The following is a 27,120-nucleotide window of genomic DNA, read 5'->3' on the forward strand; positions in this document are numbered from 1 at the left end:
TTATAACATGTCGAAAATACAAATAATCAATTTCCCAAATGGTTGCAACTCTGCTCTCAAACTCCTGGCAGCCCCTCCCCCCAGCCCACCTCCCTCGTCCCCCCTCTAGCTGTCACTTTAAATATTTCCATCCGTCTGTTTATCTGTTTATCTGTTTTGCCTCTTTGAGGTTGCCTGTGCCGCGTCTCACGCACGCACGAAAAAAAAAAAACATGCACACGCTCACCCTTCCTTCTCTGGTCTCCTGAGGGGGGCTTACGCAGAGGAAGTGGGACAAGAAGCAGATCAAACTTCAATCTGAGATCCCCACCCCCCCTCCCCCCACCTCACCCCCCAAAAACCTTGACATACATGTGAAGCTAATTGGCTTGTTGACAGTGAAATATTTAAAGCCAGCGATGAATTATATAAAAGGAGACATCGATTGTGTATTTGCGGCACCATTAATAAAACATTGACGTCCTGCAGACTTCTTGTGTGTCCCCCAGAAAATACAAACATAAAAAAAAACAACGATGAAAGGAGAATGAAATAATAAAGGCAGCGGATGTACTTTTCAAAAGTGTTTCCCGGTCTAGGTCATGGTGTCGCCTGTTCACACTTTAGCACATTTTCACACTTGGCTTGGCGCTTTCTGGATTTTTCTCTCTTGCCTTTTTTTTCTTTCTCGTTTGGAGTCCACTGTTGACTCCGAGCCTACTTAGAATACTATTTCAGACTACAATATTTGTACGATGTTAAATACAATACAATTCTGATACAGTTGATTGTTTTGGAGTACTTTGTCTTTTAAGTAAGCGTTTTAAACCCAAGTTATGGTTTTAAACAAGGATTAGGACAAGGGGAAACAGGCAGGACAGCGGCTTGAGGACCAGAGTTCCTTACCCCTGGATTACCAAGTAGCGTTTCAAGACAGTGTAGTATTTAAAATGAGGGTTTCATGCATGGCTTAAGGTTTAAAACTAGAGTTAGGGTTTTCAGATTAGCGTTTCATGCCTGCGTTAAGGTTTTAAATTAGGATTGGGGTTACTAAATTATGTGTCAAGATACAACAAGGCCCTAGAGTTTGAAACTAGGGTAGGGTTTTAAACAAGGATTAAGGTTTCCAAGTAGGGTTGCAAAACAGGGTTACGGCTTCAGGGCTGGCCTAGGGTTTAATACCAGGGTAAAAGTTTCTAAGTAGGGTTTCAAGACAGAATAAGATTTTTAAATGAATGTTTCAAGCATGGGATGGGGGTTTAAATCTAGAGTTAGGGTTTCAGATTAGTCTTTCAAGCCTGGGTTAAGGTTTTAAACAAGGATGATTATGTTTCAAGATAGGGTTAGAGTTTCCGATTCACATTTCAGGTCTGGGCTAGGGTTTAATGCTAGGATCAGCGTTTCTAAATTGGGTTTCAAGACAGGGTTTGAAATTAGGGTTACGGTCTCCAAAAAGAGTATTAAGATAGGCTGTGTTTGATGTTTTAAGACAGGGTTAGGTTTTTAAGATTTAGAGTTAGAATATATAAGTAGGGTTGCAAGCCATGATTTTCAAGTTGGTGTCTTTTTATGTTGTATGTATACAAAACAAGATTAATAGTACTCAAAAAACTGACTTTTTACTCGTAACTTTGCCATGAATATGTACAGTTCTAGCTTATAAATATCTCTAAATTCTTCAAGTTGTATTTTCTCTTTTCTGAAACAAAAAAAAGTTTGTATATTTTTAAACAAAAGTAAACTCACAACATTTGGCCATGCTTGCTTTTCTTTGGGCAAAGCTTGAAGATGCAAATAATGTGTTTTCATCTGACAACAACAGTATTGAAAAGTGCAAAAAACAATGACGCGTGTTGACATTTGGATTGCGTTTTTCTAATCACAAAGTTGCTGTATCGTGATACTATCCTTCTTGTATGCAAAACTCTGCTCGTTAGCGATAATGCCAACTAATTAAGGCCGTTTCTGTTTAGTATCAGTACAAAAGTAAACTGTACACAAGATCTCGCAGCTCTCCACATGCTCCTCGTCAAAGCAGCAACAGCCGCTATTGATTTTGAGAGTTACCAGCGGTTTCATCACGCGCTGCACATCACTGCCACAGCTTTCTGCTACACTGCCTTTTCACACAACTTTTTTTTTTCTTGCTGGCAAACCCACCTCATCTAACCCTTTTTTTTTTTTTATAGGGGCGCCTTAGCAATACAATTAACACAACAACAGTCGCACAATCTGTCCAGCAGACAACTACTGTGACAAAATACCACTAAACTCACCAAAACTGCTGCGTTATTTGTTGCTGAAAAGTATTCTGCTTTCCATCCAAGTTCAGTGACTCCGTTGTAGGACTTTATCTTGATGTTTTAAGATAACACTCGTGGCTAACACACTTAGCTTGTGCTGCTAACTGCTAGCTCATTAGCAAGTTTGTTAGCCCTTCTTTTTCTTCTTCTTCCTTTACCTCTTCTTCTTCTTCATTTTCTTCTTCTTCTCCTCCTCCTCCTAGCAACACATGAAGCTGGTCGAGTGCTCCAGGTGGCGCAGTGGTACCATCACTTGCCTACGATGCAGGCTGGTGTGGGTTTGCTTCCCTACCTAGGAGACCACGTTTGTGTGAGTGAGTGAAAATAACAAAACAAAAATAAAACTTATTGGATGAAAGGCCAAGTAGCGCAAAACAATACACACAAACGACTATTAGGGAACAATAATATAAAGAATATAAACACATTTCAATGATGCATTTTAACTACAGTGGTCGATTTTTCTTCTTCCCCAGTGACACGCATGGGGACTGAAATCTGATTGGATAGACGCTCAAAACCAAACAGACAATACAGAAAAAAGCTAAAAACAACCAAGGGGAAAGCAATCAATTGAAGATAAAATACCTATTGGGGAGCAATCAGCAAATCTGACAGTGGCACACCAGTCAGTTAATAAACATACACATATTCACACACGCACACACATTCATGCACTAACTACTCATCTCTCGGCCTGTTTTTCATCACCTCCCACTCGCTTTCCTCCCTGGTTTTCTCTGGAACAGTTTTAATTAGCTGTGCTCGCCCGAGGTCAACCTCTGCTCCTCCGCGTGACAACACAAACACACACAATGTGTGTAGGACAAGTAGCATGGATTTGTCTATCTTACTCAGGCAAGTGTGCCAGTTGTATGTGCAGCAATGTGTGCCAGTTGTGTTCTACTAATTGTGTATTGTCGTCGATAGGCGCGTATGCAAGGAGTGCGTATGTGCGCGTGAAGCCATAGAAATATAATATGCGTGCACGTGAGCGTGGACAGCGGCCCCCCGAGGTTGCGGCGGCGGCGGCATTAAGAGTGACACAGAAAAGCTGCATCGCACGCACACACACACACACACACACACACACACACACACACACACACACACACACACACACACACACATAAACACAACCCTTTCAAAGTCCTGCAACGTTCCTACAATTTGATGAATTTTTCAGTTGCCTGTAAAAATCATCAGTGAGAAAAATTTTGTTTTTGCGAGGTGCGACAAGCGAAGCAAACCTCGGCGGAGTTCCGTGACGAGGTGTGTGCGTGTGTGTATACTTGACTAGACTTTCCCCAAGTGTTGTTTTGTGTCTATCCATTTTAGCGCTAGTCTAGGACATTTGGCAAATCAGCGTCTCATCCCACCTCTGTTGTGGCTCAAAAACTGGCAAATTGTCTACAATCTCAAAGCAGGGTTTGAAGGCAAGGTGGTGGTTTCAGTATAATATCGGGCTGATACCAGCCTTATTTCAAGATATCGGATACTCATGAAGGATGCTAATACCAGTCGCCAATAACTAATGGAAAAAAAAATCTGTCAGTCTTGCCAGTCGTTGATGCTAATTTGTGGCGGTTTGACACATCAACGAAACACCGTGCATCAACAAGACAGAAAGGTATTTGTTTACAATTGTCTATCAAGGTGTTAATTTAAATGTTATGGATCAATAGTACTAGTGGTGTTGGTACTTGGTATTAGTGTTACTCAAGCATGACTACTCGTACTGTATCGGTCTAAAAAAAAAGTTGTATTAACATCCTCAGTTTCAAACTGGGGTTCGGGAGGGTTTCTGGTCAAGGCTTCAGATTGAGGCTTTAGGTCTGGGTTAGGATTTCTAGGTAGGGTTTCAATTTTGTGTTGAGAATGGTTTCAAGCATGGGTAAGGGTTTTTAAACTAGATTAAGGTTTCAAAATCAGGTTCAAGAAAGAATTAGGGTTTTAATCCTGGGTAAGGGTTTAAAAGAAGGGTTAAGGTTTCAAATTAGACTTTGTAGTCGTGGTTAGGGTTTCGAGGTTCGGATTTCAAATGAGGTATTTCAAATATGAATTTCAAACTTGGATTAGGGATCTAAACTAGGATTAGGATTTTCAAGAGAGTGTTAGGTTTATAAAGTTTTAAACTAGGGTTATGATTTCTAAGTAGGGTTTCAAGACTTCAAGTCTTAGGGTTTTGAATCAGGGTATCCGATTCGAGTGTCAAACATGGGTTTGGATCTGAGTTTCAAGATAGGGTTACGGTTTAAATTTGGTTTTTAAAACCTGGGTTGGGGTTTCAAATTAGAATCTCAAAACATGAGTAGGGTATCAAGTTGGGGTGTTAAAACAGGATTAGGGATGCAAACTATATTTATGATTTCAAGATTTTTAAAGTAAAGGTTCGGTTATTAGGGTTTCAAACAATAATTAAAAGGTTAAAAGTTCAGGTTTAAAGCTTGGGTTACAGCTACAAGTTAGGGTTTCAAGCAAAGATTGGTGTTTTAAAGTAGAACTTGAAGCCAGGAATAAGGCTTTAAGACAACATTAGGGTTTGCCGCTTTCCAATTAGGGTTTCAAGATTGGGGTAAGGTTTCAAATCTATCTTTCCATACAATCGTTTTCACATGGACATTAATGTGATACAATGGTGTGTTCAGTGACTGCAGGAAAACAGAACACTCAGAATCTTGGATGGACCAAATTTTCTCAATAGTAATTGTATTGTTTTTTTGTTTTGTTTTTTTGTTACGGATTTGAACATGCACCGAAGAAGAAAATGAACAGGAGAAGGAATATATATATATTGAAAAAAGAATCATGACGCATTTTGAAAAAAAAGAAACACATTAAAATATGCGTTTGAATATTCATAAGAGGCAAGAGTGAAGCCTTCGGGTATTGATGCAGAGCTGCAGAATTAGCCGGGGAAGTGCTATTGATTCAAGCTTCGCACACTGGAATCTGAAAGATGCTCGCTGAGGGCGGCCAAGACCTTATCAATGAACTCGCACAACACCGACACGGGGGCGACGGGAAAAAGCAGATTAGCACCCGAGCCCGGGAATTCGAACGCAGACGAGGAGAGGGGAGGAGAGGGGGGAAGGGAGGCAAAGGGTCAGGGCGAGCCCGCAGCAAATCCTCAGCCTCAATCGGACAACAGGGCACACTTGACAAAATGTCACATTTTACATTCATTACAGCAAAGGAGGAAGATGAGGAGGAGTAGGAAGAGGAAGAAGAGGAGAAAGATGAGCAAGAGGAAGATGGAGGAAATGACTGTATGCATTCAAAAAAAAGTGAAAATGTGGATGTAAAATATGCTAAATTCATTCAGTCTTAATTGTTAATTATTTAGATATTGTAATTGTAATATACTATTTTATAATAATTTACAGTAAATTAACAATTATTTAATTATAGAAGTGAATCATGTTTCAATAAAAAAGAAATAAATACATTTCAAATAATCAATTATAATAAGCATAAAAATATAAATCTATGAAAATATCTGTAAAATAGTTCAGCACATTAAAGAAACTATTTACAATAAACAAGGCAACCAATATGTGTAAAAATGTACTGTTATATTTTATTTATTATAAATTTATAATAAATTAAAATAATTAGCTAACTGCATCAAAAATAAATATTATTAAATCACCAATTATTTGATTTAACAAAAAAAAAAAAATGTAGAACATACATTTGTTCCTTTCCCTCATGTTCCTATTATTATTTACGATAAATTAAAAATTTCATGGGATAAATTAATACAAAAATTTTTTGAAAAAAATTAAGCAGCACCTTGTAACATACAATGCAAATTTTTTTTTTGAATGTCCATCCACCCATCCTTTTTCTCAACCGCTTGTCCTCACAAGGATCACGGTAGCGCCTCGCTGGAGCCTATCCCAGCTGGCTTCGGGTAGTAGGCGGGGTATACACCCTGAACTGGTTGCCAGCCAATCGCTGAAATGTTGAATGTATACAAAGTAATGTTTAAAATTAGCTTTACTCAAACCTTTTTACATTTTACAAGTCGACCTCTTGATTAGGTAGATGCTTGGTGGGCTGGATTAAAGAATGCTCCACCCCCTGCCCTGCAATCGGGAGAGGGTGGCTGGGGGTCGGGAAATGACAGGAAACAGAAACGGGGGCTGAGGGGATGAAGGGTGGGCGTCATTGCCATTGCGTTCGATTTGTCGCCGCGTCAACTGTCGAGCGTGACCTTTGAGGAGCCACTTTGTGTTCGACAAGGGAGCGCTTAACATTCCCACCGCCTCCGTGTTTGTTTGCTCGACCCAAATTAAACCACCCCCTCAGACATACCCCCCAACACACACACACATAACCTCCACCCTACGCCACCTTGACGCACATCCCTCCTGACATCACACCGCTCACGGAAGGCCTCGTTCATACAGCCAGCCACAAGTTCCAACATCTGAGAAACTATTAGCCTATTTATTATTATAACGTTTTCTTTATTCCCACAGTCGACAAACGCATCAACGTGGATCACTAGCTCATCATTATTATCATCATAATTATTATTATTATTATTTTTAAATATTTTCAGCTAACAACAACATCAAACAAGTTGAAAACAACATTGCTGGTTACTTCTTTGGTGGAAATGGATGTCAAAGTAAAATTAGATGAAAATAGCGTCCATCCATCCATTTTCTGTACCGCTTGTCCTCACAAGGGTCGCGGGGGTTGCTGGAGCCTATCCCAGCTGGCTTCGGGCAGTAGGCGGGGTACACCCTGAACTGGTTGCCAGCCAATCACAGGGCACACAGAGACAAACAACCCTACTCACAATCACACCTATGGACAATTTGGAGTGTCCAATTCACCTGCCATGCATGTTTTTGGAATGTGGAAGGAAACCGGAGTACCCGGAGAAAACCCACGCAAGCACGGGGAGAACATGCAAACTCCACCCAGGAAGGCCGAAGCCCGGACTTGATCTCACAACCTTTGCACTGGGAGGCGGACGTGCTAACCAGTCAGCCACCGTGCCACCCTGAAAATAGCGTAATAATCAAAAAAAAAAAGTATTACAACAAAGAGCATATTGAGTCACATCTCAACTTGAAGGCCTTGGCACGGCCTTTATGAATATGTAATTGTTTTGTACGTACAACCTCTAATGCTGACGCAGTGGCCCAGAACACTTTTTTTTGCGGGGGGGCTTGCTCAGAAATGTCAAAGTTGACTCGTGAACAAGTCCAAAAAAAGCATTAGTAAGGGCTTTCCCCAAAAATATTTTCTCAATAAGACATGATGTGATGACATACTGACCGAAAAACACTTTTTTTCCCTTTTTTTTTTTTTTTTTGCTTGGAAATGTCAACGAGTCAACATAGTAAAAAAAAAAGGGTAGACAGGTCCAAAATGTATTATCAACAAACCATAATGAGTCATATGTCAAATTAAAGGCCTTGTTGGGAATTTTCTAAAATATGCAATTATTTTGTTGGTATGTCCTTATATCATGGCACGATGGCCCCAAGACACTTTTTTTTCCAGCTTGGAAATGTCAACGTTGACTGGTAAAGACAGCCAAATGATTCAAAATATATTTGCACTAATCCACATTAAGTCACATGTCAACTAAAAGGCATTGGCGAGGCCTTTCCATGTACGGAAATATTTTGCCGATATGAGCTGATGTGATTATGTAATAACCCATAAACATGCATTTTTGCTTGTACATGTCAACGTTAATTGACAAGTTAACATGTGAGGTCCAAAATGTATTACCAGGAAACCATAAGGAGTCATATGTCAAATTAAAGGCCTCGATGAGAAGTTTCCAAATTACTTCATCAGTACGACCTCCGATGAAGACGGAATGACACAAGAATGTGTTTTTTTTTTCTAGAAAACATCAACGTTTGACTTGTGTCAAAAAGTGTAGTAAAGGTCAAAAATGAGTTTTAACAAACGACATTGAGTTATATCTCAAATAAAAGGCCTTGATGATGGGTTTGCTTCATCTTGGTTATTTTGTCAACATGACCTCATGTCATGGCACAATAATCCAAAATCATGTCTAGGTATGTGACGTTATTGTTCCTGTGTTTACTTCAAAATGCAAACTCGGCGCTACACAATGCGAGCGCCGCCGCATGAGTGACAGCATGAAATTAAAAAGCATTGTTTTACAAGAAGGCAGATTTTTTTTTCCCCCTTAAATCATTTGTGAGTTGTTTGCCTTCCCATCAAAACCGCTCCCGTCTGCATTTTGGCAGAAAAGACAAATCGGAGCGCTTTTCTCCACTCGACAACCCTTCTTCCCTCTCGCTTTTCAATCCCCTCCATTCATCCCTCGCCACGCACGGCAAATCCAAAACTTGTGTCGCCATGGCAACAGCTGCCATCTGTAAAAATTACCTAAATCCCTCCTGGTAGTAAAAAGAAAAAAAATTGGTTGCAAATTGACAACTGACGAGGAGGTGGAGGAGGGGAAAAAAAGGGATGACAAACATGGTGGCGAGACAGGAAAACGACAAATGGAGGGAAAGAAAGGGAAAAAGGAGGAGAAAGGACAAAGCAAGGCAAACAGGTAGCAGGCAGGCAAAGAGACATGTTACCACGGTAACAGGGACAAAGGAGAGATGAGGGAAGCATGCCGTCGTCATGGTAACGCAGAAATCCAAGTGAGGCCCAAACACACACCAGAGAGGAAACGGGGGAAAAAAAGGTCTTTCCTCACATTGCAACCCAGTCCAGTGTTTGACACCAGTGATGGCTTAAAACCTTATTTTGAAACCATAACACAGGTTTCAAACCCTACTTTGAAAACCAAATTTAAAACCCTCAAAACACCTAAATCCCCAGCCCTTCTTTGAAAGCTTAATTTGAAACCTTCACTAAGGCGTCAAATCCTAATTTTAAATTTCAACATTCTTTGACAACTTAATTGAAAGCCAAACCCAAAGCTTCAAACCCTCATTTGAAACGTTAACCCTTATTTGAAACCTCATCCCAGGCTTCAAACCCTAATTTCAAATCGTAACCCACGCTTCAAACCCTCATTTGAAACCTTAACCATTCTTTGAAACCTTAATTTGCAACCCCAATTTAAAACCTAAACCCTTGTTTGAAAGAGTAATGCAGGCTTCAACTCCCAATTTGAAATCTTAAACGCTTCCTTGAAACCTCAATTTGAAACCCTATGCTTGGCTTCAAGCCCTCATTTGAAACCTTAACCTTTCATTGAAAAAAAACCTTGAGAAAGGTTTCAAAACTTAATTTGCAACCTTATCCTAGGCTTCAAACCCTAATTTAAATTGTAACCCACAATTCAAACCCTCATTTGAAACCTTAACCATTCTTTGAAACCTTAATTTGCAACCCCAATTTAAAACCTAAACCCTTGTTTGAAAGAGTAATGCAGGCTTCAACTCCCAATTTGAAATCTTAAACGCTTCCTTGAAACCTCAATTTGAAACCCTATGCTTTGCTTCAAGCCCTCATTTGAAACCTTAACCTTTCATTGAAAAAAAACCTTGAGAAAGGTTTCAAAACTTAATTTGCAACCTTATCCTAGGCTTCAAACCCTAATTTAAATTGTAACCCACAATTCAAACCCTAATATGAAACCTTAACTATTTTTTGAAACCTTAATTCAAAACCCCAATTTAAAACCTTAACCCTTATTTGAAACGGTAAAGCAGGCTTGAAATCCCAATTTGTAACCTTAACCCCTCCTTTAAACCTCAATTTGAAACCCCATCCCTGGATTTAAACCCTATTTTGAAACATTAACCCTTCTTTGAAACCCTAATTCAGGTTTCAAACCCTAATTTGAAATCTTAACCCTTCTGAGAAACTCTATATTTGAAACCCTGCCTTGAAACCCAAATCCTAAACAGTGTACTTTAAACCTCTGCCCCTTGCTTCAAAGCCCAACCCAAGCTTAAAACCCTAATTGTAATACTTAACCCTATTTTGAAACCCTCACCTTTGTTTGAAATGTTAACCCAGACTTGAAACATTCATTTTAAACCCTAACCCTTCATTAAAACCCAACCCTTGGAGCATCCACAGCCACATCCTTCAGGATCCGTTTGCAGACTGAATTTCCGGTGTGACGTGAAGGGTTGCGAACCCGGCGTCTCCGCACTGGATGTGCGAAATCTGCGCGATTATCACTGGCGTACACCGCGGCTCCCTTCCAGGATGGCGGTAGCGGTGGGGCCAATTTTGTGTGTGCGCGGAAAGACAATGACATGGAATTGAGATAAGCGCTCGCTGGCAAAGCTTATCAGAAGCTGCTAATTAGTCGTCGGCAAACACGCGTGGCGACGTTGCGGCATTGCCGCATTGTGACGAAGGAAAAACAGCCGCCGGCTCAAAACGCCACGTCGGAATTGAAGGAATTGGAGCCTCAATTAGCATGTCAATAGAGGGATGAACATTTATTTGAAAACCGAACCCAGGCTCAAAATCATCATTTCAACACATAGCCTCTGTTTTAAACCATAAAACCCAAACTTTAAGCCCTAACCATAGCTTGAAACCATACTTTGACACACAGACCATAGTTTTAAACCTTAACCCAGACTTCAAACCTGATTTTGACATCTTACTTTGAAAGCCTAACCCTGTCTTAAAACCCTTGATTGAAACCCTAACCTACCTTTAAAACTCTAAACTGATACCTCAACTCTGTCTTAAAACCCTAATTTAAAATTCAAACCCTGGTTTGAGACCTTAATTTAAAACTTTAACCCTGGTTTGAAACCCCCAATTGAAATTCTTACAGAGATTTCATAATCAAACTTGAAACCCTAACCCTATAAAACCCCAATTTCAAAACAAAATGCTGACTGCATGACACCCCTCTTGGAAACCCTAAACCTAGCTTGAAACCTTACCTTTCGATTCTAAAAAATTAAAACCCAACCTTGAAACTTTTAGCCTGTCTTGAAACCCTAATTTGAAACCCCAACCCTGTCTTCAAACCCTACCTTGAAACCCCAACTTTGCTTTGAAGCCCTAAATGAGAACCCTTATTTGAAACCCTAACACAAGCTAGAAACCATTAACTGCACATCCAATCTTGGCTTAAACCCCTAATTTGAAACCTTAACCTTGGCTTGAAACCGTAATTTGCCATATTGACCTTGGCTTGAAACTCAAAATTTGAGATCGTAACCCCGGCTTGAAACCCTAAACCAGGCTTGAAACCCTAAACCAGGCTTGAAACCCTAGCCCTATGTTGAGCCCCTACTTTGAAATGCCTTAAAAACACTAACACAAGCTTGTAACCATAATTATATACAAAATCCTGGCTTGAACCCCAAAAATGTACCTGGTTTTGAAACCCTAATTTGTAACCCTACTGCTGCTTAATGTCAGCTACTTTCTTCACCCTCAACGCAACACATCCTCCCCCCACACATTCCGACTACGTCGTCCGCCAAAAAATCCTCCCTTCTCCTCCGCCGGCGTATTTAGCACCGCGCCGGGTCTTTAATGCGCGGCGCGCTCATAACGAGTATATTTCCCGCCGCATAATTGCGGCGTGCGGCAGATGGCCGCCGGCTCACTGGCTGGCAGTTAGGCCTAATAGCTATTTGCTATCCATGTAAAACAGGCCAGCGCTTGGCTGGCCGGCAGCTATAGCTTAAAATAGACAGATGTCCCGCGCGGGTGCACCCGACCACCGCGCCGTACCGTACGCACGCGCGTCTCATTATCCCGCTGTAAAAAAATCCGGGAAGAAAAACGATTTCCCATTTTATGTCTGAGCGCACGCGGCGGGAAAAAAAAAAAGAATTTATGCCGGCGAAATTCTAATGGCCGTTCCTTGTGGAAAATAATTAGCCTGGCGAGCTTGAGTGCAGCAAACAGAAATGATTAATGAGCACGTGTCACATAAGTGCGCTTCAGAAAGAGACGGAGAGTGTTTACAAGGCGGAAGAGGACGGGTTTTTTTTCCCGACGCACTTTTATCTCCCGACTCACCGGGGGAAGAAGCGGCAGAGGGAAGGCTATTCCTCGGCAAACAAGAAGACTAATTACTGGGGATTAAGCGCCAGCGCGGGGAATAGTCGGGAAATCTTTGGCAAAAAAACCTTTTGTTCCCCGACGCACTGCTGCTAAGTCTGCAAACACGGCGGATTTTTCTGCCGCTTTCAAGAGAACAGAGTGAGCGCTAAGCGTTCCGGAGAGGTAGAAAAGTTGAGGACAACTTTATGAGGGGGAAGTGCCACTTTTGTTTTTCACGTTTAAAAGACTTTTCATTCAGCGTGAGAACCAGATTCACTTGCACTAAAGCCTGAACCTGGTTTGAGTTTTTATGTTTCTGAGGCTATTCAGCGTGAGAAACACCCCACTGTAAAAAGTGTTCAACTCAAGGGGTCTGACTTTTGACACTTAAAAGCCACTTCAGCATGTGCCGAACAGTGTAAAACCAAAATTTGCAATGTGACTGCAGTTCTACGAATCCCAAATGAACGGCAGAGGGTTCTGTCACACAGACTCATTGTGTTCACGTGAGAATATTCTGTAGGGAGAAAAGACACTCGAACTCATACCCATCCCAGGTCACCCAAACATTTTTTCGATATGCATACTCGAATTGCGCATATGCAAAAGGTAACATTCAGTGCTCCGGGAATAGAACATTTAGAAAACGTTTAGTTGAACACGTGTCAGGAATTGTAAAAATGAATCAGAAAACATAGACATGGAGGGAAACTTTAAGGCGGGAATTGGAAAATCGTTTATTAGAAAATGCATGAAAAAAAATACACGGGGAAATTAGAAAACAAGGGGAAAATCGGAAAGAAAAAAAATCCGATATGAGCACTACCTGCGTTGCATGAAGTAAAACCCCACAGAAGTGTTTGCATTCATGTTTTCTTCTTCTCTTATTTGAGTGCATTCAGGGAGCCGAAAGAGCGAGGAACCCCGAGAGGAGGTCGTGGTTGTTTGAACTGTGAAACTCCTAATCAATCCCCTTCTGGCTGTGGACCACCCCCTCACACTGGAAAACCCATACCACCACCACCACTCATTGCTCACTTGGCGATGGAGGTCATGTGAGATGTTGAGCTGAGAATCCCAATCCCAAATGGTTTTTATCGGATCGGAAGCCAGAAGAATATCATTTTCAAGGCAACTCAACCAAGGTTTCCCCCTTTTACAAAATGTTTGTTTTTGTGTGCTAGCAAGCTGCTGATATTGCATCAAGATCATACCATTTGTCAATTGAATTGAAATGAGCATGATTTTGTTTGTTTGTTTGTTTGTCTTTATGCTAGGCTACTTCCTGTTTTGTGGATATCATGTTAGGTGGATCTATGTCCAATGTCTCCTACGGGAAATCAAAAGAAAACTAACATAATATCACTCAAATATATAAAAAATAACAAAAAGTGATATTTAAAAATTGTGAATCAACATATTTGTTTGTCCACGAGCTAATTGATGTTACCAGTTTTTGTTTGTCTATATGCTAGGCTAGTAAGGCTACATCCTATTTTATGGAAATAGCATGCGTGTTAGGTGGATCTTAATAATTCTACATCCAACATTTCCCATGGCTAATTCCCACCATCCGGGCATTTCTGATATTTCCACGATGCAATGCAACGCAACATTTCCTTTACATGCTGAAAACAAACGCATTGTATTTGCTTGTGACTAGCATACAATCCAAGCCGATTGTTATAGTAGTCAAATGACATTTCATCACATTTTGAAATCAAAATAATTCTCATAAATCAAAATACAACAATCCAAAGTCCAACGCTTTCCAATGAGCGGAGCGCTACCTTTCACAGAGTTGAGTTATTATTATTATTTGTTTGTCCATAAGCTAATTAGTGCTAATCTTTTTGTTTGTTCGTATGCTAGGCTACTTCCTGTTTTGTGGACATATACTAGGTGGATCTGACTACATCCAACATTTCCTATAGGAAAATAAATGAAACTTGACATATATCACAAAAAATTTGACAAATAACAAAAAGTGAAAATATAAAAATTGTGACCATATTTGTTTGTTTGTACGCTAATTAGTGCTAGTGACTACCTGTTTTGTGGAACTAACACAAAACCTCCAACTGACAAATTCAAATTCTATTATTTTAGAAAAAGGAAAAACAAACCGTGGATTACGATATTTATTTGTCCGTATGCTAATTAGCACACTATAACAATGGACGCATCAATTTGCACTCGGAATCGGCAAATAATTGCACGATCATGGAATTCGTTTCATTAAAAAGGATTTTTCTTTGTGAAAAAAAAAACGTAAATAAGTGGGGGATCGAGAATAAGATGGTGGGGGTGGCGGGGGAATCAATTAAAATCTTGACGGCGTCCAATCAAAACGCACCTCTTAGGCCGCACTCATGCTCATTAGACGGACTCTTAAGGGATTAATGGCTTCTTTGATGACTTAACAGCCGACGTCCATCGCGGGCATCCTGACAGTCGCATGTTCCGACTAACTCATTACATTTTCAATTAACTCTCGCCCGTTTAATTAATTTTAACTGCGCTACTTCTTCCGTAAGTCTTTTTTTTTTAACCACCCTCGTATTTTTCCCTTGCCTTCAAACTTTCTTTATTCGCCCTCTTCCTCTGTTGCCACGGTAACGCTGTCTCACTCTCTCCCGCTGGTACACCCCCACTTTCCCCTCTCTCCTCCTCCAGCGGCCGGTTGCTATAGAAACAGTTATTTAAAAGAAGAGCTAAGAAATTATCTTTCTTTTTTATACCCCCCCCCCCCCAACTCAACATCCTCCCACTTCCTTCGTCGCATACATAAAGATCACTAAGCTACCTGGTATGTGCTCGTTATCCCTTAAGAGCCACCAGATGTTAGCCTTGCGTCATTTGTCGGTCGCATTGCGCTAAACTTTATTTACACACCGGCGTAATGTAAATGTCACTCTCAGAGAGGGGGGAAAAAAATGTGTGCTTTCACAGCTCTTTTGTCCCTTTTGGGCCACCATCACTTCTTTCTTGAGTCCAAAAGAACAAAGAAATCGCCATGGGTAACATTAAACAATAGATGGCAAACCTTAACATGATATTTTGCGATTATGGTCGTCTGCGAAATAACCAACATCAGGTCTAACTCACCTCTGCGAAATTATGCCACACAACGTGCGGGATTTACGCCGGTCACGAAAATAGAGCGCTTACATTGTGATTTATGTCATATTAAAAGGATCAGTTTCAAAATTCTGGCCTAACATTAATATCGTTAGTCACGTCGTTATCGTCACTTTCTGTCATTTATATTGTAATAAATAAAATATTGTAGACGTCAACAATTCATTTGAACTATTTCTATTAGTTAAACATTTTTCCCACTTTTGCTAACAAGAGAATGATAACCTAGAATTGTTTTATTGTAATAGAACAAATGTAAAATTTGTGATTAATCGTGAGTTAACAAGTGAAGTCATCCGATTAATTACGATTGCAAATTTTAATCGCCTGACGGCCCTAATTCTTAGTTATCTTTTCTTAAGAATTATTTTTTCGATTATTAAAAAAAAAAATTTTAAGAAAAGATTAGTAAAAATTAGGGGCATCAGGCGATTAAAATTTGCAATCGTAATTAATTGCATGACTTCACTAGTTAACTCACGATTAATCCCAAATTTTATATCTGTTCTAAATGTACAAAAAAAAAATCTAGGTTTTCATACTCTTGTTAACAAAAATGGAAAAAAATGTTAAACTAATAGAAATAGTTCAAATGATTTTTTGACGTCTATAGCTGTCAATGGCAGTGAATGAGTTAATAAGCTTTACATTGTGATATATAGTATTGTTCAAGGTATTTTTACGCCGGAAACGTAGCGTCAATAAACAAACGGTTGAGCTGCGTTGACGCTGGTGTCATTATACAACTTTACATGTTTAACAAGCTTCATAAAGTATAGCTCTTACTGAAAAAGTCAACTGAAGTTACCTGTCCAGCAGTAACTTAGTGACCAAAGCATCCGTCTTCAGACCTCTCTGCTGCTTTAGCGCACGGCATTGCTGAAAACACTCGCCCCACTGATCTGTATATATTACTGGATAGCAACCCATACATCCCCATGCTAGCCGTTGAAGCCACAGGGTGGCCATCTTGCTCCTCCGATCACGCGAGCAGCCTACTGTATAATGTATACGTATACGTACAGACTAGACAATAGACATATACAGCTCATAGGCTCTTACAGTATAGGGGCGGGGTGGTCACTATTTTTTAACAAGTAAAAAAACTAAAAACATGTGGTCGGTAAGTATAGGATTGTACGGCGCAAAATGTTTCTTGGGTGGAGTAATATGGCGGCCTCGCGGCTTCAAAAGTCTTGGCCTGTCTGTTGTCCAGTAATATATTCAGATCACTCGCCCAAAATGAATTTTGTTTGGCTTTGCTCTTTCAGTCCTCGTCAGTCTTTCTTTTACGACTCGGTGGTCCTGTATTCTTCTCCGCCATTGTTGGTTAACTTTGAACACACACGCGAAGAGCTCGCTACAGTGGAAAGAAGCTACGCCGCCGCCGCCGCCACGCTGGTCAACACTGTTACGTTAGAGGCCTACAAATTCTACGTACTCGGGGCACATACGCAAGAAGTGTGATTGACAAGCCAGGAGCCCATCAATAACGACGATGCTTCGTTATTGATTGGCTAGAATCTAACTTTCCCCGCCACGTCCACAGTTTATGAATAATATTTTTTTTGTTATCCATAAGTACAAGCCTGTTACAGGTTAATGAAGCGATTTTAAGTGAATCAGATGACTTAATTTGTAGTAAAATCCTCTCTAATATCTTTAAGTGTCAAATTGTAGTAATATATTCCAATACCAAAATAAAATTTTATATCACATATTTAAATCACAACGTACCGTATTGATAAGCCTTATATTGTGATATATTGTATCATTGTATCTTGGCAATAATATGTTCTATGCAGCCCCACTAGTGTAAATACGGTATTTTGGTTAATATTGCGTTAGTGGAATATGAGTTAAGCAGCAAAAATACAGCAGTTTGCATCAGTATCAGAAGGCGGCCATTTTGCCACTTGCTGTTGAGTGAAAATGACATCACAGTTGCTCAGGTCTCAAGTAACAACCAATCATAGCTCAGCTTCAGAAAAGAGGTGAGGTATGATTGGTTGTTGCCTGAGCAACTGTGATGTCATCTTCAGTCGACAGCAAGTGGCAAAATGGCCGCCCACTGACATGGACAAATACAGCTGGATTTTGCTTCATAACTCATATTCCACCAATGTAATATTAATTAAAATGTCATGTTTAGATTAGTCACATTAGAGGTCACATAAAAAATTATTCTCAAGAAATTTTAGGTTTTAGGTTGACTTCCCACTTAAGGGGTCTTTGCACAGTTTGCCACTTTTTTACTCGCGACTGCCACCTCTGGCCCAAAGCGTAACTGCAGCATCTGTGTTAGGCTCGTTCATGGTGCGCGTGAAAAGACATGATTTCAAATACGAAAAATCCCTCCCCCAAAAAGAAACTGTGAAGTGTGCGTGTCCGCACACTATACTATAAAAGGAAGATAAAAGCTGACAGGTACAGTCAGAGTAAAACAATCAGGGTTCTTCGTACTCATCTGGGCATTGGTGGAGCATGCATGATGGGGAAAAGCTTTAATATTACCTTTTTAATTAAACTGCACAATGCACCTTTAAATTAAGGATTGACCGATATTCTTGCATTTTGACGAATATCGGCATCGGCCATTTTGAAGAATCATATGGCCGATAAAAGCCCATTTGAATAAAAAAGCGTTCACTTCAGGGAACGAATTAAAATGATTATTTTTTAAATTTTCAGAGATGCTGTTGACCCTGGGAACTCTCTGCACCTTCTGTTTTTGTTTGAAATGAAAATTAAGATAAGTACAAATTTAATATTTCAGATATTTTGAAATGTTGGAATACTTTATTTACTGTAGAAAACAATTGTTTAAGTTTTTATTTAACTTTTGAAAACATGCTACTGCCCCTGGGAGATCGCGGAACTTTTTGTTAGATTTTTAAAGCAAAGATGTTTATTGACTAAGATTTAAAAAATTAAAAATTCCAATATTTTACCAATCTTAAAAGTTTTCAATAAACATATGCTTTAAAATCCCCCCCAAATTAAGAGCTGGAGTATTTTTTTCAAATTTTGATGCCAATATTTTCCCTTTTAGTGAAAGTGAATATCGGCTCCTACTAATAATCAGCATCGGTATTGGCACTGAAAACCCCATATCGTTCTGTCTCGTGTCATACTGCAAGGACATATTGCTATATTGAAAACTTTCCAACTTTGCTATTGTTATTCATTATTGCCATGAAGTGCATCACAAAAGTGTCAGTACATTATTGATACTAGACATTGATTTTGAAATATACAGTATCGTTCCTAAATAAAATATATAGTATAAATATGTGTCATACTGTATTGAGATGTATTGCATCGTAATGTATCAAAGAAAAGTATTATTAGGAGCAAGACAGAATATCAATATTGTGATGTATCGTACTCTTAGGTGACATGTTGAAGTATCGATACGAAGGATGGAACAAATATTGATATCGCAATATATCACATTTCGGCATTGCCAAATCATTAGTTTAACAGCGTAATTGCCAAAGTCTATTTTTTTGGGAAAATGACATAATGCTGACATCGGGCCAAAACCTCCAAATCACAATTTGAAAAATTTCATATTTTTCAAAAAAATCTTGATTTTTGGTCAGTCTACATGTTTTATGATGTATTGACCAATCGGAAGTGATGAAAATGTCTTGCTGTCTTTGATGATGTAACGTTAATGGTTGAACAAACATGCCGTTTTTGGGGTCTCCTGAAAAGTGATGATTTTGAGATACAGGGTTTTGGCCAGACGCCAGCGATAAGCTAATGCTAATGCTAATAGGCTAACAATGTACTATAAGATACAATATTCTTTCTCGTTACCAGTGGTCTTTTATAAATGTATGATGTTCTTGACAATTGCTGTACATTATTCAAATGTGCGTCTCATTAATTTTGACTTAAAAGCCAATCGTTTTTGCTTTGATCTTTTGGGGCTCCGGCGTCAAAAGTTCTATTTAAACTTTTCAAGAGCGTAACTTTTATCTGCGGACACGTCACATTACACTTGACCATTTTAATTAAACGTCATCTAAATGAGCATATCATCACATTTCAACACGTTCCACCGAGGGGACGTTTAAGCGGCAACGTTGTTAATATTGAATCAGTGCCGGCTAATCTCCGTCTGGCCTCCAGTCGCGCTATCGTCCCGGCCGCAATTGAACGTTTTAGCACCTTGCGGTCGCTCCCCGACGTATTTCCCTTATCTGTAATTGAACTGGCTGCTGCAAGCAAACGCTTTCATTCTGGCGCAAGCAAGCGCCTTCTTCCTTTTGGTGGAAATATCCCGCTTTCTCGCTTTTCACCCTTGTAAACGGCGATGGATGATGATGATGATGATTAGATAGGATGAAAGACGGGATTGGTCGCCACCCACGCTGCCGCCAGCTTGTGTTTCAATTCACGGAGTGTGATTGCACGGGTGACGCCGTTATCTCCACTTCTGATACGATATATGACAATGGCGGTGTTACATGTCGTTCACCGTGATTTGAAATGAGATATCGATATTTTGTCCACTTCTAGTATTGATACTGTACATCACCATGTTGATATTTTTTACGAGTGCAATGTCGTTCTTAAAATTTAACAATCTGATCATTTCTATCACATGTTGATATTTTTTGTGGCGTCCTTAAACTACTGCTACACTGTATCTGCTACACTGTATCTTGATACATTATGATAAGCAGTATTTTTTCCTACACACTAGTTATGATTCATTCTTGACATTTGTCAAAGCATTGTGATATACAGTATCACAATAATGATATTTTGTCACATCCTGAATGCTAGTGTTAATTTTATCAGACATTTTTAAATTTAGTCTCATTCTCAGTCTTAATCATGCTTGTTAGTTTTTATCAGTCAGTCAAGCTCATCCTGTTTGTATTTAGTCAAAAACTGTCAACTGTCTAGTTTTAGTGAGGACAATCATTTTACCCCTGTGTATATTTGTTTGTCAGCAGATTATGTTGAACATTTCGGATCTAAAACTATCTCACATAAAAATTTCACTTGACAAACTTGACAAACAATTACATTATATCAACAAGTGGCTACTATGGCTCCATGCTACAAGCTAGCTAGCAAGTTAGCCAACATTAGTTAGCGGTCGGATTAACATTATTGTTGGAACGTTATAGCCGTTGGATTCGTGTTATGTTATAACTATAATTGACTCTTTTTCTTTTACCTTTCATCGTGAATCCACCTCATCGTGTCGCATGTGTTTGTGCATGTTGCACTCGCTAAGCTTCAAATTTGAAAGGGGGTGTGTCACTGTGTCACATGACAGTGTCACACTTACAGATGAGCAGAGACAAGATTTTACAAAATCGTACAATTTTCATCTTGTTTTTGTTCATGAACTAAAATGTCCATAGATTTTAATCCCATTTTTATTAACTCATTCACTGCCATTGACGGCTGTAGACGTCAAAAATTCATTTGAACTATTTCTATTAGCTTAACATTTTTTCCCACTTTTGTTAACAAGAGTATGAAAACCTAGAAATGTTTTAATAATCTTTTTTGGTGTTGAAAAAAAAAGAAAAGATTATTAAAAATTAGGGGCGTCAGATGATTATTTTTTAATTGTAATTAATCGCATGACTTCAATAGTTAACTCACGATTAATCACAAATTGTCTATCTGTTCTAAATGTACAATACATTTTTTTCTAGGTTTTCATACTCTTGTTAACAAAAGTGGGAAAAAAATGTTAAACTAATAGAAATAATTCAAATGAATTTTTGACGTCTATAGCCGTCAATGGCAGTGAATGAGTTCAGCAAAGTAAATTTTCGTCTCGTCTTCATTAGTCGACGAAAATGCATATTAATTCAGTCCCAATTATTGTTTATTAATGTGGGTTTTAGCCTAGTCTAGTTTTCGTCCCGTGAAAAATGTGTATTGACGAACATATTTTTACGTTTTCGTTAATGAAATCAACACTACTGAGTATGATGTATGACAAATATTTATCATGTTGATACTGTTTGTTGACATGACTGTGGAGATGCAAAGACACAAAACGGACTTGTTTATGTAGAAAGCTTTTTTCCCCACCCAGAAACATGTCTAATTTTCTCCACTGAGGAAGTCAACCTTAAAAATTGTGTTATTTGTGACCTCACTAGTCTAAACATGACATTTTGATTCATATTACATTTGTGGAATATGAGTTATGAAGCAAAATCAAACTAAATACATTAATAAACTGAAAGAAAAATATCTAGCGCACATAAAATTCCCATTCAAACTATGTGGTTGTATAAGATTTTGCACGGCAAGTGCAAGGAATTAAATGACATTGGATACAGCAATGAGTGCTTCAAGTATGTTTAGGAGTACAGTAGCTCACATTTATCTAGTTCATCACAACCTGTGAACACCGGGTGGCGCACTGGGTGCCACCCACGTAATGACGTACGTCACCGAGACAGCCGAAGAAGAAAGTCATGGCTGATGAATGGATTTTAGCATCGTGATTAAATATAAATAGGAGATTGATTGCTGACAATACTGCACAGATAATCGAACCCAATGTCCGCTACAAGCACAGGCAGTGATCCCCGCCCAATTTAAAACTATTTGCGGCGATCGAAGGCTTTTATCTGCCGTGATAGGATCGCGACGAAGTTACATGCTATGCTAACGGCCACAGAGAACGCAAGTGAACTCGTGCTAACGGTGTAGTCCTCGTTCCATTCAGTCACCAAATCAACGTAGTTTTATAGCGCCAGTCGGTGTGCACTCTTCCAACCGCAATCATTTTCAGGTCGGCATCCGGGCGAATGGTAGCGTAAACTGAGTTCGCGCGACGCGCTTTTTAGTTGCCGTTGACGAGCTGGCGAACGCTAAAGCTCAGCCCTGTGGTGACTACCGCCGCTTTAACGAGAACGCACTCAACAAACATTAGTTCCGTGGGGGAATTATGTCAACGAGAACCACAATACCACTGTGTACATAAGTAGATGTAAAATTAAAGCGGAAATATTCAGGACTGGCGCAGGTTGATGCACACACACTGTAATGGAACCAGCTCCGTGGTGAGTGAAACGGCACAATCACATGCCCACAAATTTGCCAATACGTTGGAATTTACAGTATTTGGAACGGTCTCGTGCCCACGAAATGGGCTCAAACCGGGAGAGGGAAAAAAAATGACATTGCAGCGGAGGTAGCCACCTTGCTAACCTGTGGACAGCAAGCGAGCCATTTTTGTTTCTCGTACGTCCTGGCTTGAAAGTGACGGGACGAAATTCTTTCGCCGTTTTCGTGATGACCTCTTCAGGAGTAGCACGACCACTTGAAATGATATTCTTTTCCTCAAAAGTTCTTCGGGGAAACGGCACTCATTGTGACTTGGCGATGAACTGAACCACTGACTGTTTACCGCAGAACAAGTCAAGTAAACCAATTATGCGCATGCGCGTTGTCAGATAAGCTGCTTTCCTGCCAGCTTTATGCCGCACGTACAGAAACAACCTTTCGGAACGAACACAACTTGATTTCTCATCGCGCATGCGCCAAACAAGCTGTCGGCTTTTCAACTCTCTCCGCGAGGAAAACAGAACAAGTTACACAGAAATGTAAGACCAAAACAGTAGAACTAAGGCATGGTATAATAGATGACATGATTTTATTGAAGGGCTTGGGCATGCACTGCATTAATAGCTCATTATGACCGCTCGCCACCGCATATCACAATATTGATATCGAGTCCCCCCCCTCTTAGTATCAATATGTACCTTCCCCTCTTGATGATACAATTAGCGATATTTTTCGCCAACCCTCCTAGCAATACTGTACCATACCCAGGGTTGCGGGGGTTACTTTTAAAATGTAATCCATTACAGTTACAAGTTACCTGCTAAAAAATGTAGTTAGTAACGTAATCCAAGTACCATAAAATTAAAGTAATGTAACTGGATTACTCCAATATAGAGTATACCCGGGCAGCCTACAAATAGCAAAAATCCTTGTGTAATTAAAAAGCATGTAGGCTATTGATTGATTGATTGATTAATTGAAAGCTATATGCTGTTTTTGAACTGTCACTGAAAGCAACCACACCTCACAGTTAGATAGATGGATGGATGGATGAATGGATAGATAGATAGTCATCCAATGAGGATGATGATGTGTGACATCAACTGCAAAATTAACTCTCTCTCTCTCTCTCTCTCTCTCTCTCATCATCATTGTAATCCCTCGAAGTAATCCCCATTTTTAATAAATGTACCTGTAACCTGATTACATGTTTTTTCCTGTAACTGTAACGGAATACAGTTCCATTGTTTTTGCAATCTGATTACGTAACGGCGGTACGTGTATCCCGTTACTCCCCAAGCCCGACCATACAATACATCACCGATACGTACCTTGAAATTTAATGTTACAACATACTGCGATGTGCATAAATAATTAAATTGCACACACGCGCATTCAAACACACATTCTCTCACTCTCGCTCTCTCTCTCTGTCTCTGTCTCCCTCACACACAAAAAGAAAAGCGTGTGATTATGATCTTTTGTAGAAGGATGCGATTGATTGAACAAGCGCTGCTGGTTGTTATTCGTCAAGATGCGCGTCTCAATGGATTTTCTCGTGGGCGGTCCATTCGGAAGGGCCCGGCGAGCACTCGGGAGAAATACTTGAAAGAGAGACAGAGAGAGAGAGAACTCTTTCTCGCGCCCTTTCTGTTGACGTCGTACTTCACAGCCACTTTGATGCTCTTTATTAAAAATAATAATAATAATAATTAAATAAAAGCAGGGTGATTCCGGCCTTTTATGGCTTCGAATCCACCTCTGATATGATTGGAAAAAGATGGAAAATTTGCTCTGAGGGTGGAAGAAGGAGAATTGAGTCTCGAGTGTTAGCTTAAAAATCTGGCATAGCGGAATACCCTGAGAGTTCACACAGGTGCGTTACCGCCTTCGTTACGGCTCAGATACCACTTTACGTCCAAATGCGGGAATTTCTCACAGCGACACTGAAAAAGGAAAATGACAGTTCTGACAGGCTGACTTAATTCTTGCCCAGCGTGGATCTGGTACTACCCCCAAAGACGGAAAATTGAAGTGGGGCCAATTCCATCCAATGTTGGGTCTGTTTATATGGTACAACATCACAATACAAACGGGACAGTCCCAGCTTTCATAGACAGTGGGCTTAAGTTAGAAATCTGGTACTACCGCTTTAGCCGGCAAATTCATGGGCCGACTTCAATCTTAAGAGTGAAATTGGCAGATATTGACTGACTTGGACAGGCAATTAATTGCTTTTGACCCGACAGGGAAGGAATTCTTTTACCTCAGGTGTTCACAGTCCTCAGATTGCAGAACCTGAAACTACGGCTAAAGACGGAAAGTCAACAGACTGACTTGGAACGACGGCACACAAAAAGGTAGGAAAAATATAAAATTCTAAAGAAGAAAAAAGAGAAAGAAGAGAAAAATACAAAATAATTAAAATTTTAAAAAAAAATCTAAAGAGGGCTACTGCAACATCTCGTATACTACCGCTGAATCCGGCAAATTAATGTCTCGACTCCGCCATCTCATCCTGCGTCGATACCTTTCAGTTTCACCCACAACATTGATCGATTTACAGGTTAGTGTGAAAGGGGTCCGTCACGTCCCACAATGCAACACTTCCTAGTTTAGGCCTGATCGTGTGAAAAAGACGCCGCCGTCTCCAAGCTGTCGGCGCACATCAGCGTCTGCGGACTACCACGATGGCACCCGGGGGCCGCGGTGGTGGTGCAGACCCAGGTGGTGAAACAGGTACACGCACGCACACACACAAACTCTGAAAAACACGTGTGATGCATAGTTGCAACCAATGGAATTCCCAAAAGAATTTTTTTTTTTAATTTAAGTTCTGCGAACAAAACTGCCATTTCGCTACCATCTCTCCATTCACATGCACGGATGTTTTTATTATTGGTCCACTGTGGAAAAACAATTGCAAGTTGCCATGCCACTATCATTGCTCCATTCATGGTAAAGGTCACGACAGAGAGCTTGATTCACCCGAAAAACATCATGTCATGTCGCCATCACCTCTCCATTCACACGAGTTTTTCCACCATGGCTTCAATGTGCCCAACCAAACTGTTATGTCGCTATCTCTCCATACACGCAAAGGACACTTAAAAGCAAAGTGGGCGCACCACAAAGCACATCCAAACTACTTCAAAGCTGTCATGTCGCCATTATGGATGAAAATATTGACAATATCATCGCGCTTCTTTCGCCGTCAAACTGAGTAGGTGTTCCGTAAAACAAAAGAAACAAAAGCAGCGGATGGTCATGTAACTTTATGGGTGACTGCGAGACGAGTGCGTGTGCTCACCTGGCGGCAAAGTGATGAGCAAAGTTAAGATCCATAAAGGCTGCTTCATGATGCTTTCAGCCGCGCGCGTGCACGTCGTCGCCCCCTGCCGCCGTCGCGCACGCCTCCGCCAAGTCCCACCGGATTCCACTCATCAGAGAGGCCAAGCGAGACTTATTAACTTGTATTAATATTTAAAATTCAAAACAAGAGAAGAAAGAATCCTCCTCTTGATCATCCGCGTGCAGTTTGAAATGTTGCGTTCAAGCTCGTCCGTTCCTCGCAGCGCTCTGCTGGCATTTGAGCGGCGCACGAGCTTGCTCTCGCTCCCCCCCTCCCCCTCAGCAGGCTCCCTCCCACCTCGCGCCATCATCACCCCCCCCCCCACACACACATCCTCATCACCCCCCCCCCCCACCCCACATCCTCACCTTTGCAAAGCTCAGTTTTAGACCGCAAAAACGAAAAGGGATCCCTCTCGTGGCCATTATGAAAACCTCACTTCGGAGATGGACATCAATCCATCCATTCATTCATTTTCGAACGTATTCAGTTAGTGATAATAAATCCATTCATTGAAAAGACGTAGAAATGCAAAACGATATTTATACAAAAAATAAAATGGACAAAAAATATATGTAAGAAATATAATTAAAAATAGACACAAAAATGAAAAAAATAATAAATAGAAAAGTTAAAGTTGTTACGGTGTGGTCACGGAGCGGCGTGTGAAGTGGAGGACCCAAAATACAGGGAGGCAGGAGAACCACAGCAGGAGTGCGGGCGAGACTGGCGTGCTTTATTTTACAGAAAACACTAACCAGGGTACTGGTTAATGTTAACTAAACAACAAACTGAAAAGATACAAAATCAAAATGACAGCCAGAACTCCGTGTGTGTGTGTGTGTGTGTGTGTGTGTGTGTGTGTGTGTGTGTGTGTGTGTGTGTGTGTGTGTGTGTGTGTGTGTGTGTGTGTGTGTGTGTGTGTGTGTGTGTGTGTGTGTGTGTGTGTGTGTGTGTGTGTGTGTGTGTGTGTGTGTGTGTGTGTGTGTGTGTGTGTGTGTGTGTGTGTGTGTGTGTGTGTGTGTGTGTGTGTGTGTGTGTGTGTGTGTGTGTGTGACCGTGACACGCGGCAATGAACCCACGCCGACTGATCACCACCCGGGAACTAAATACACCCACACTAATTGGGTAACAAGCCACACCTGGGGCCAGGCACAAGTGGCTGAGGGCCCGGATTGGTCAACCCGCGGACGGGCTGGAACCCACTCAGGACCAATCGGGACCCTCAACCAAAACCAGATCTTCCCAGACATGACAAAAGTAACGGTATATAAATAAAAATAA

At 40.4% G+C, this 27,120-nt stretch overlaps 1 protein-coding gene across 2 annotated transcripts in view; it reads right to left on the reverse strand.

Annotated features, from left to right (window-relative positions):
• kirrel1b (kirre like nephrin family adhesion molecule 1b) overlaps positions 1-26,065 on the reverse strand; it is an 87,921-nt gene extending 61,856 nt beyond the window's left edge. For both annotated transcript variants that reach the window (XM_086077300.1, XM_086077301.1), the window contains exon 1: positions 25,795-26,065. In XM_086077300.1, coding sequence (XP_085933426.1) covers positions 25,795-25,843 — 49 coding nt within the window. In that variant the 5' untranslated portion in view covers positions 25,844-26,065. The remainder of the gene's footprint in view (positions 1-25,794) is intronic.
• Between the last annotated feature and the right edge of the window lie 1,055 nt (positions 26,066-27,120).

This window comes from Leptonotus elevatus, chromosome 1 (assembly GCF_054856555.1).
Source record: "Leptonotus elevatus isolate MCC_2025b chromosome 1, RoL_Lele_1.0, whole genome shotgun sequence".
NCBI classification, from domain to species: Eukaryota; Metazoa; Chordata; class Actinopteri; order Syngnathiformes; family Syngnathidae; genus Leptonotus; species Leptonotus elevatus.